The 12,354-nt window shown below is 44.5% G+C and overlaps 1 protein-coding gene and 1 long non-coding RNA gene across 2 annotated transcripts; one reads left to right on the top strand and one right to left on the bottom strand.

The window, feature by feature from the left end:
- The first annotated feature begins 1,253 nt into the window (after positions 1 to 1,253).
- On the top strand, positions 1,254 to 3,522 carry LOC123138481 (uncharacterized). Its single transcript, XR_006469182.1, has 2 exons — positions 1,254 to 1,464; positions 2,882 to 3,522. It is a non-coding gene; the product is annotated as an uncharacterized lncRNA (long non-coding RNA).
- LOC123138473 (probable LRR receptor-like serine/threonine-protein kinase At3g47570) lies at positions 3,064 to 6,739 on the bottom strand. The gene is made up of 2 exons (XM_044558451.1): positions 4,030 to 6,739; positions 3,064 to 3,434 (listed from the first exon to the last, which is right to left on the bottom strand). Exons 1-2 carry the CDS (start codon positions 6,737 to 6,739, stop codon positions 3,064 to 3,066), a joined length of 3,081 nt encoding a protein of 1,026 aa, XP_044414386.1.
- Positions 6,740 to 12,354: the final 5,615 nt, after the last annotated feature.

The raw sequence follows: 12,354 nt of genomic DNA, 5'->3' as shown, positions 1-12,354 counted from the left end.
TGTCTTCTGGACAGGGTGTGGCCCCCTGGCCTATTTTTTTGCTCATAAATTTCTCAATAAATCCAAAAAGTTGTTTTGTGGAGTTTCAAGACTTTTGGAGTTGTGCAGAATAGGTTTCCAACGTTTGCTCCTTTTCCAGCCAGAATTCCAGCTGCCGGCATTCCCCCTCTTCATGGTAAACCTTGTAAAATAAGAAAGAATAGCCATAAGTATTGAGATATAATGTGTAATAAGAGCCCATAATGCAATAAATATTGATATAAAAGCATGATGCAAAATGGACGTATCACCTCTCTCCAGGTCGTGCTCCACAACGCTACCGTCGGGCTGTCTTCCTCACGCAGTACCTCCGACTAGTACATGGATTCAGGTGCTACTTCCCACATGACCAATTCCCGGGTAATCTTCACTTCCTCCTCTCACATCATCGTCGATAGTGGTGAGCACCTCCCAATCACACACTGGTTCTGGTTCTCTCATTTCTGGCACCTCTCCCATCCAACTGCGTAACATTCTTGTTTCGCCTTCCTTGATCAAAAATCTTCTTTCTATTCGTCAAATTTGTCATGACAATCCTATTTCGGTTGAGCTTGACTTGTTTGGTTTCTATGTAAATGATCTGTGAACCAAGGCGGTGATACAGCGCTGTACAGTCGCTCATCTCGCATCTGTTCTCCGGTGTTATCACGTCTGTTCTCCTCCACCAGTGGCTTGTGCATCCCTGTTCTTTTCATTTTTCTTGTCTTTTTCTTTTTCATTTACTTTTTGATATTTATGAATTTCAAAATAAAATAAAAATGTGGTCAAATTTAAAAAAATCTTTGATTTTCAAAAAATATCCCTGAATTTGAAGAAAATATTTTCAAAATTGAGAAAAAATCGAAAACTTAAAAAAGGACCTGTCTTTAAAAAAATTACGGAAAATTCAACTAGTGTTTGAAGTTTTCAGAAAATGTTTGGAATTTCGAAATTTCTATGTGATTTTTGCAAAATATTCATGTTTTTAGAGAACATTGAAAATTTAAAAAATGTTCATGTTTCGATATAGTAACTCCGGACGGTTCGCTACAGGTGTCCGTTCGATCCGCTAGAGTACTCAGTCCAGTTTGATATAGTGCCAAGTTTCCCGCTTAGTTTCGCTGTATGCGCCAGTGGTCTGGCCTAGTAGGGCGGCCGCCTATTCGTTGCCCCGCCAATCTGCCGCATAAGGCCCATTTATCATCTCCTTCTCATGTTCTGCCTGGCAGACAAGATCCAAACCCTGATTCCCGTCTTGCCGCCGTCTTCTACTATTTCAGTCTGGCGTGGACTCCTGCGACCGGCGAACTGGTCACTGGGGCTTGCCGGCGAGTGGGCTGGCGAGCGGCCGGCAAGAGCTGAGAGGCCAGAGGCTGTTCATGGCTCCTGGGCTCGTCTCGTCGCGACCGGGCAGGCGACGCCGGCGCCGCCGCGCGCAGAGATCCGGTGAGCTGAAGTCCAGCTCTCTTGATTCTGTCATTTTAGGTGTAGATTCATTCGTCTTAATTAGTTGGGGAAAGTTCTAATTAAGCCATAGAATTTTGTACCAAATTAAGATTGTTGTTTCCAAAAGTAGGCATTGATGGTTAAGGGGTCCCGTCAAAAATGGTTAAGGGGGAAACCATTGATAAAAAGAGGTGAGTGTGAAACCAACAAACCAACATTAATCGAAGCAGAACGAAGCCTCCTGTGCTGTTGCTCGAATTTGAGATTATTAAGACAAGGCTACATATACGATGGAAGATAATTTTCTAGCCAATAGTTTCATAGTCAACATAGAGAGTCAAATAACGTAGAAGTACATCTACGAAGATGTTCTTATGAAATTTAGGAGCACAGGATAGAGCTGAACTATAGTGATTAATTCAATACTCCATGGTTAAGGAGGAGTATTTTGGTACAGTTTCTTTTGTTATGGAGTAGCTGATACATACAGTTAAAGTTAGGAATGTACTCCCTCCGTAAACTAATATAAGAGCGTTTAGAACACTACTTTAGTAATCTAAACGCTCTTATATTAGTTTACAGAGGGAGTATTTTGTAAACTAACATGGAGAAGATCAATATTATATTATTATTATCTAAGTTTCTGACTATTCTGCAAAATTTAGCTTGTTCTAGTCCTACAATTTCGTTATTCTAAAAAAATACAGCTTCGCCCCTCCTGAGATTTCTTTCAAGATCCGTCACGGCATGCTAATACATACGAGTGTAGTTTTTCTACACCCACCCTTGATGCACCCACGGTGCACCCACGCAAATAAACATCCCAAAACATTTCGAAAAAAATCTAAAACTTTGTGAGAATGGTCATCAACAAATGTTAGAGAGGCTTGCCAATTTTGGTGGTCAAATGACATTCGAGGAGCTGTATACAAAAAAGACAAAATTACTGAAAATTTCTCAAAATGTACGTGCACTGTTTGACCAAAATTTGCAATTTTGTTTTTTTGTACAGTTTTCCTCGGATGTCATTTGATGACCAAACTTGTCAAGGCTCTCTAACATTTGTTGATGATCATTTCTACAATGTTTCAGATTTTTTCGAAATGTTTTGATATGTTTTCTTGCGTGGGTGCACCCACGGTGCACCGAGGGGGGGGGGGGGGGGTTCAGCCACTACTTTCCCAATACATAATGGTTCAAAACCACATCAAATTCAACCCACTATGGTACAGCCACGAACGCGAAGACAACACCTACAAGTTCTAGTATTCCTTTATTTGGCATATAACAATATGGCCCTCATGCATATAAATGCTCACGAATATACAGTAGTTGTTATTTAATACAATACACTATGTATGCAACACCGCTGTATATAATGATTGATTGTAATATAACCAGTTTTGATCTTTTTCAGATCATAATTGATTCCCATGAGCCAACAGAAGCTCTTGCCCAATAATGTGTAAGCCCATGGACAGGGACGTTCATGTCTTTTCAGAAAGTGCCGATCAGCTATGGTAAATACATGAGAAACTAATACCATTTTTAGTATTACTATAACCTATAACAGAAATAGAACAAGCCGCCCAATCTATATTACTGTCCTGTGGACCAGGACGAATAATTCTGGCTGGCCATGATTATCCGTTTTATGGCGCCCAATTCTTTCACCACATCGCCCATATTTATGCGTTGTCTTGCAGAGCCCCTGCAGCAAGCTAGACCAAGTCTTGAAACTGGAGCAGCGAACAATTCTAAAGTCGCTTGAGGCTCTTGGTTGCATCTTATATTGACGTCCATTATTTCCAGCAGATTACCAGGACAGGCCATCTCAACATACTTTGGTAGATTTGTAGTATCACCGAAAAATGGGTCAGTTGGCCTTCTCCCAGTAAGCATCTCCAACAATAGCACACCATAGCTGTACACGTCGCCTTCCACAGATATTTCGGTCCCCATGCCATATTCTGGTAAAGGAAGGAAAGGAAGGGTTTGTGTTAGCTTTCTTATAAAGTACTACTATATATATGCTATAAATATAATTCATTCCGCACACATTCCTTGGTTATTTAAATATATTAGTTGACTGTATTATCCGCACAACAAATTGTTGTAAATGGATACTTTTTCTTAGATTCATTTCATACGGTGAGCACAAGAGGATGGCATTGAAGTTACACAAGATATAGTTTGTCAAAAATTATTGAACCATAAGAACTGGAGGCTTAAAGCTTCTTATAATTACTAAAACGAATCATGAACCCTCTCTTAAGAGAAATTTACTGAATTTTTCGAGACAATGTCACTGACTGTTAAATCTTATAAACATGACGGTGGAGCCAAGCGGCTGCCAAGAGAGGAACAAACGTGAGGTAACCAATCCATTCATTGTGTTGATGCGTACCTGAATTGGTGAACATATGTAACCTATTACTCTGTAATTCATGTTTAGTAAATGATGCAGGTTACACATGCTTTAGATCTACATATTAATAAAATCTTGCATAAATATGTTTCAAGCAATTAATGGAAATGTGGTGCAGTAAGAAGGAAACAACATACCTGGTGCAAGGTACCCAATTGTGCCTTTGATTCCAACCAAGCAACTTTGATCAGCAATCTGCTGGCTTTCTTCTGCCTTAATTATCTTTGCCAATCCAAAGTCACCAAGATGTGCAACCATGTTATCATCAAGAAGAATATTACTTGGTTTAACATCACAGTGAACAATTGGAGGATCTATATGGTGATGGAGATATTCCAGTGCCTGCGCCACATCAAGAGCAATGTTTAGCCTCTGCATCAGGCTTGGTGTCTGGAATTCGCCTTCTGTGCTCGGGTGTAACCATTTATCCAAGCTTCCATTGGGAATGAAGTCTAGCACAATTGCCTTGAATTGGCTGCCACTGTGGTCCAAGCTATCACAAACTGTGATAACCTTGACTAGTTTGCGATGTCGAATCCTTTTGAGAGCATTGCACTCACAGATATAGCTCCTTGTGGCTCCTTGCCGTTGGACATCAAGTACCTTCACTGCTGCAGTAATTAAATTTGCACCAGAACCAAAAGTCCCTTTATATACACTGCCGAAGCTTCCACGGCCAACCAAATTCTCTACAGAGAATGAATCAGTAGCCGAATGCAACTCAGCGTATGAGATCCTCTGATACATCTCAGGGATGTTTTCCTGACCTTGGCGGGGATGACCTCTTGACTTGTTAATGTAACAGCATGTAGCAATGCAGACACCGAGAAGGATGAATACTCCCACCATAGCAAACACCAAGATGTGAATCAGTTTATGACGTGCAAGCTTATCAGGGGCTGGGTATGGGCATGCAGGGAAATGAAAGAACACAGGGCCACCACATAGCATGCCATTACTCGTGAGAGATACAGCGCTTGCATTTGAAAAGATCTCCTTATCTGGCACCGGACCTGATAGATGATTGAATGAAAGGTTTAGCTTCTTCAGAAGCTGGAAGCCCTCAAGAAATTCAGGGACAGGTCCTGATAAGTTATTATTAGAGAGATCCAGCTCTTCTAGCCCTCTTAATGCCATGAGTTCTTTTGGAATTTTTCCATGCAAGAGATTCCCTTGTAAGTATAGAAATTGCAATTCTACACAACTACCAAGAGTATTTGGGATTGCACCTGATAACTTGTTTGATGAGAAATCCATTTCTACAAGATTGATTAGCTGCCCAACATGTGGAGAAATAGGTCCATCTAATAAATTGTTTGAGAGATTGAGAAATACAGCCAGGGAGGAAATGCTCATCATTTCTTCTGGGATTTGCCCACTCAAGAGGTTCAAGGAAAGGTCCAGGGAGATTAACTCAGTAAGGTTGCCAAAAGTAGCTGGAATGCTACCCTCCAAATTGTTGGCTGAAAGGGTTAGCAGACTTAGTTGTGATATGTTGCCTATTGACGATGGAATCTCCCCATGGTATCTATTCTGAGATAGAGATAGTGCTTTGAGGTTGGATAGCTTTCCTATATCTGAAGGGATGGTTCCTGTGAAAAGGTTACCCTCAAACGCAAGCATCGTGAGTTGGTAATATCTTCCTATGCCTGTAGGTATATGCCCAGCAATTTGGTTTCCTCCTGCTTGAAGATTTTCAAGTTTTTGCGACAGATTACTGATGCTATTTGGGAAAATCCCTGAAAGGTTATTCAGTTGAAGAGCTACAGAAAATAGGCGGCTGCAGTTAGCCAATGAGGTCAGAAAATCCCAATCCCTTGACTCTGTAGCCTGCAGCTCATTATCCCCTACTTCAAGTACAGTCAAACGTCCATTTTGGCCAATATTTGATGGGATTCGGCCCTGAAATCTATTCCCATGGAGAACGATAAGTTCGAGACCAGATATGTTTGACAAGGAGGCAGGAATCTGGCCTTCAAATTTGTTGTAGAATAAACTGAACTTTTTCAGGTTAGTAAGTATAGAGCCAATATCTTGTGGTATAGAGCCTGACAGTTGGTTTGACCCGAAATTTAGGGACTCAAGTGACGACATATTAAATAATACTGGAGGGGTCAAACCTTGCAGGTTATTGACTGCTAGATTCAGAACTTGAAGGTGGATAAGCTTAGACAAAGCTGGTGGAACATGGCCGCTCATCATATTCACACCCATGTTCAAATGTTTCAGCGCTGTCAAATTTCCGAGCCATGGTGGTATTTCCCCATGCACATCATTAATTCTTATATTGAACACGGTGACTGTTGCAAGATCTGCAAACGAAAGAGGAATGGTACCCGAGATATTGTTGCTGCCAATAGCCAGAACAACAAGCTTTGAAAGGTTTCCCATGGCGGGAGGGATGGCACCGGACAGGGAGTTGAAGCTCAGATTGAGCCTGCGGAGTGCAAAGCAGTTACCAAGGCTAGGAGGGATCTGACCTTCAAGCTTGTTGCCGGACAAATCGAGTGCAAGGAGACGCGAGAGGTTCCCAAGAAACGGTGAAATGGTCCCGGAGAGGCTAAGACCTTGTAGGCGCAGTGCCAGGACATGGCCCGGGTGACCACTGCTGCATTTCACGCCGGTCCAGGTGCAGAAGCCATGAGTACTACCATTGGAGCTGCTGTTGATTGTCCATGAGGAGAGTGCATCCAAGGGATCCTTCGTGATGAGGGATTTGAACGATAGGAGGGCCGGAAGGTCGTCGGCGGTGCTGATGGAGCTGGAAGTGGAGGTGGATGGGCTCAAAAGAAGGGCAGTGGTGGTGGTGAGAAGGGCAAGAAGCCGGAGCCATCGTCTGATCTCCATGGCCAGGCAAAGAAAATCAGTACCAGCTGCTGCTTGGGGGTGCCATAGAAGTAGGAACTGCCAATTGTGAATGAAGCACCTATGATGTAACATTCTGTCATTGACTAGTCAGTGAAAATCAGCAGGACTGTAAGACTCGTCAATGACAGGGAAATACTATCGCAAAAGAGAAATAAATGTGTGAACCTGTGAACACCCAAGGTCTATTGCAACAGTACTACAAGAATAAGGTATTGAAAGGACATCTATGTCCCTGTGAGAGTTTTGATGTTAATGACAAGCTGATTACGATGACTAATCATGTTATCAAGTGTATACACAATGCACCGTTCAGCATTAGCGGTAAGCTATATTCAATAGTGAAAGGATATATCTTCGTGGAAAGATATGTTCGTTGTGTAAAAAAAAATGTTTTTTCATGAAAAAAACACCCCTTGGTGAAATGATGTCTTTTCATCGAAAGTCATATTGGAACAAAATGAGAAGCACAATAATTGTTAGGTTAGCACACAAAACTTAGTTTGTAACTTTCCAAAAGATGCTACCATCGAACTTGCTGTGCCAGAAAACTAGTGTACCAAAATTCTACTTTTCAATTTGTTTATGCACTTCAACAATATTTAAACTTTGCAACTCTATACTTACTATAAAATACAAATTATATATATAAGCATTGGACGTGACTAACGACCAGACGGTAGGAAATTAACAATAGATACGCACGATCGATCTTCACCTCGATCCCGCGACCTGTGGACACTAGCAATACACATGCAGTGCAAACTCCCTGACATGCAAATGTAGAATCCCTCAAGTTGGATAATAGTTGCAGGCAAAAAAACAAAAAAGCTGATGTCATCAAAGATCCCATCTAAAAAGTACTCAAAACGTTTTGTAGCTCAAACCGTCGCTCCGATTGAAAAATTGTTTTCACATAAAAGATTCGTTACGACGAGGCCTTCGAAACTAGATCCCATGTTGGTATGTTTCGACGTCTTTTTTTTCGGGTCAAAAGTTACCAGATCCAGACTAAGTAAGTTATCACGTATATGATATATAAGTTACCATCTTATTTATATACAAATTACCGGGGCATAAAAAATGTCCTCCAATTGTCCCATATGCAAATGATTCAGAATACCGAAAAGTTGATATCATCCTTGATTTCCCCATATTTTCAAACTTCACAATGTTTTTTAGCTCAAACCTTCGGTCCGATCAAAAAATCGTTTTTGCATGAAAAGCACGCCGCGAAGAGGGCACCGAAACTAGATCGTAAGTTGATATGTTCCGAAGAATTTTATTTTGGATCAAAAGCTACCACTTCTGGGCTAAGTAATTTATCACACATGTTCTATATATGTTACCATGTTGTTTACACAGATATTAACGGGGCACAACCCTTCTAACCTTCTTATCAGCTCAGGTTAAAGTTACTGCAGCGATTGTGCAAGTGTTATCACGTATACGATGCACATAGTACCAAAAAATTTACACGAAATTGTCGGGGTATGTTTTTAAACAACTCCCTCGCCAAAGTTATCAGGACCGAGGCACATAAATTATCAGGTCTGAGATGTGTGAGTTACCATGCTATTCACACAAAAGTTATCAAGAGGATATTTCATCAACCCCTCCCACATGCCAAAGTTATCAGGACCGAGGTACACAAGTTATCAGGTCTGCGATATGTGAGTTACCATGCTATTCACATAAAAGTTAATGGTGGTATATTTCATCACCCCCCCCCCCACACACACACACACATCCCATGCCAAAGTTATCAGGACCGAGGTACATAAGTGATCAAGTGTGCAATGTGTGAGTTACCATATTATTCACAGAAAAGTTAACGGTGATATATTTCATCAACCCCGCCCCCCCCCACACGTCTCATGCCAAAGTTATCAGCACCGAGGTGAAAGATCGTGGATGTCGCCTAGAGGGGGGGGGTGAATAGGCGTTTTAAAATAATTACGATAGAGGCTTGAACAAATGCAGAATAAACCTAGCGGTTAATTTGTCAAGCACAAAACCTACAACAACAAGGCTCACCTATGTGCACCAACAACTTATGCTAAGCAAGATAAGCAACTATGTGATAGCAAGATATATGACAAAGAACAATATGGCTATCACAAAGTAAAGTGCATAAGTAAAGGGGCTCGGGTAAGAGATAACCGAGGCACGCGGAGACGACGATGTATCCCGAAGTTCACACCCTTGCGGATGCTAATCTCCGTTTGGAGCGGTGTGGAGGCACAATGCTCCCCAAGAAGCCACTAGGGCCACCGTAATCTCCTCACGCCCTCGCACAATGCAAGATGCCGTGATTCTACTAAGGGACCCTTGAGGGCGGTCACCGAACCCGTACAAATGGCGACCCTTGGGGGAGGTCACCGAACCCGTACACTTTGGCAACCCTTGGGGGCGGTCACCGGTACCCGTCAAATTGCTCGGGGCGATCTCCACAACCTAATTGGAGACCCCGACGCTTGCCCGGAGCTTTACACCACAATGGTTGAGCTTCGAACACCACCAACCGTCTAGGGCGTCCAAGCACCCAAGATGAACAAGCTCAAGGGCACCAAGCACCCAAGAGTAATAAGCTTCTCAACTTGTAACTTCCACGTATCACCATGGAGAACTCAAACCGATGCACCAAATGCAATGGCAAGGGCACACGGAGTGCCCAAGTCCTTCTCTCTCAAATCCCACCGAAGCAACTAATGCTAGGGAGGAAAATGAGAGGAAGAACAAGAAGAACACGAAGAACTCCAAGATCTAGATCCAAGGGGTTCCCCTCACTTAGAGGAGAAAGTGATTGGTGGAAACGTGGATCTAGATCTCCTCTCTCTTTTCCCTCAAGAACTAGCAAGAATCCATGGAGGGATTGAGAGTTAGCAAGCTCGAAGAAGGTCAACAATGGGGGAAGAACACGAGCTCAAAGGATCAGACTCAATGGGGAATAAGACCCCCTTTTATAGGTGGGGAGAAAATCCAACCGTTATCCCCTTACTCAGCCCGCACAACGCGGTACTACCGCACGAAGCTGCGGTACTACCGCGGTCGGCTGCGGTACTACCGCATGTGCAGCACTGGCCAGAAGAAGGCCTGTTGCATAGGGCAACGAGCGGTAGAAACGCCGGAGCGGTACTACCGCGCGCCCCTACGGTACTACCGTAAGGCAGGCAACACTAGGCGCAGAGAAAGCACGGAAGTAAAAAATTACTTCTGTACCTACTTCCGCTGAGGAGGACCTGCGCAAAACTCCGGCACGGTACTACCGCTCACGAAGAGCGATACTACCGCGTAGGGCGCGGATGTAAAAAATTACATCCGCCCCTACTTCCGCTCATGCTGCTACGCCTGGCCAGAGCCCACGGTACTACCGCGCCCGCGACGCGGTACTACCGCGTAGGGCGCGGATGTAAAAAATTACATTCGCCCCTACTACCGCTCGAGCAGCTGCGCCTGGCCTGAGGCCACGGTACTACCGCTCCCACAGAGCGGTACTACCGCAAGGGCCTGCGGTACTACCGCTCCAGAGAGCAGTACTACCGCATGCCCCAGATCAGCAACACTGGGAGTCCTTTATTTTGCAGAGAAGACAACAGAGGGAAACAATAAAACCAGAACTGCCATAACTACTGCAAATGAGCTCCGAATTGAGCAAACTCAAGCTTGTTGGATACAAGACAATGAGTAGCATCGAAAACATCATAGAAGACGCATGTGAACTCCGTTTTCGATGAACTCGAGCTTGTCATAAAAATGACCAAAAGCTCCAAAACTCACAAGGAGAAGAACCAAACAAGAACCAATAAAGATGATGCAAGGATGCAATGGTTTGAGCTCTCTACGAACGATACGATCAAGCAACTCATCGAGAGCCCCCCTTGATAGTACGGCAATCGATCCTATAACCCGGTCTCCCACAACTACCATGAGACCGGCAAAATAGAAAACCTATCAAGGGCAAACCTTTGCCTTGCACAAAGTCCACTTGAGCTAGATGATGATGATCTACTCCTCCTCAAGATGGACCACCTTTCTTGATTGCGTTGGCTCGATGAAGACTAGTTGATTGCTCCCCCATACTCCACTATGGGTGAGCCACTCTTCCGATCATCTTCACAAGTCCATTGTCACCACAATGGACGGCAAGCTTCAAGCACTTGATCTCTTCGTGATACATCACTTGAACTTGCACACCGCAACCTAACCCCACAAAGAACTCTCACGAAGACCATGGGTTAGCACACAAAGCGTAATGGACAATGCTTACCATACCATGGGACTTGATCCCTCGGTACATCTTGTGCGCTTTGTGTGTTGAATCTTTTCAACTCTCTTCATTTGAATGATGTCTTGAAGGTGGACATGAAGGATCACACAATCTTATTCTTCAAGACATGCTTGCAATAAGCTCAACACTCACATGACCGATCTTTGGATAATTCCTTAATAGCACCGTGGTCATCACAAACTCTCCTTGAAACCAACACATGGACTCCAAGAAAAGCCTATGGACAAACACTTCAAATATAACTCAAGGAAACCATTAGTCCATAGAGATTGTCATCAATTACCAAAACCAAACATGGGGGCACCGCATGTTCTTTCACGAGGTACATAAGTTATCAGGTGTGCGATGTGTGAGTTACCATGCTATTCACACAAAAGTTAACGGTGGTATATTTCATCATCACCCCTACACACACACACACATCATGCCAAAGTTATCAGCACCGGGGTACATAAGTTATCAGGTCTGCGATGTGTGAGTTACCATGCTATTCACATAAATCTTACAAGGGGATATTTCATCAACCACCCCTGCCCCCTTCCCACGCTAAAGTTACCAAGAGTGGGGTATATAAGTTATCAGGTTTGCGATGTGTAAGTTACCATCCTATTCACACAAAAGTTACCCGGGGTATATTTCATCACCCCGCCGCCTCCTCCGAGGTAGTGGAGCAGGAGGACCCGTGCCTTCTTGATCGCGGGTGGCAGCTCCTCCTTGGCGGTGAGGCGGTGGCGGCGCGACGACGATGATGGTGCGTCCAGGCGGCCCTACCGACGATGTGGCAGGGACGCCGACTCCTCCTTGACCAGGCGTCTGATCTGGACTCCGCGGTGGTGCAGGTGCGAGGCGGACTCCTCCTTAACACGGCGTCTGATCTGGACGCCGCGGTTGTGCCGGGGCGAGGCCGACTCCTCCTTCACAAGATAGAGTGGGGATGTCGGCTCGGGATTCATGCGGTAGAGCGGCAGGACGGCTGCTCCTCCTTCACACGCGCCGGCGATGGCGGCGACGGGCCCATGTAACGGAGCGACCGCTCCGTCATTATCCCGATCTGATGGACGAAATCCTCGTCCGTAGCGGCCTCCTTGAGGAGTCGCGGCAACTGCGGCGCTGCCGCGTCTTCATCGCCACCGGAGGAAATGACGATCTCCTCCATGGCAGAGGAGCCGACCGACGTAGACACCCAGCAGGCCCGGAGAGCGTGAGCGGCGGCGCCAAGAACAGCCGAAGGAGGAGCTTTCGCCTACTCCGCCTGTCGGCGCGGAGCACCATGACTTCGGCATCGCCTCAGCTAGGGGCGAGGAGG

The sequence above is a fragment of the Triticum aestivum genome, chromosome 1B (assembly GCF_018294505.1).
Source record: "Triticum aestivum cultivar Chinese Spring chromosome 1B, IWGSC CS RefSeq v2.1, whole genome shotgun sequence".
NCBI classification, from domain to species: domain Eukaryota; kingdom Viridiplantae; phylum Streptophyta; class Magnoliopsida; order Poales; family Poaceae; genus Triticum; species Triticum aestivum.
Note: the sequence above shows the minus strand (reverse complement) of the source record. Positions and strands in the feature narration are given on the sequence as shown.

Bases quoted from the DNA above. Each gene is read 5' to 3' on its own strand.
- LOC123138473 (XM_044558451.1), bottom strand. From the start codon at position 6,739: ATGGAGATCAGACGATGGCTCCGGCTTCTTGCCCTTCTCACCACCACC. The intron at 3,435-4,029 runs GTATGTTGTTTC...TTCCTTTACCAG, and splicing joins AATTGGGTACCTTGCACCAG to AATATGGCATGGGGACCGAA.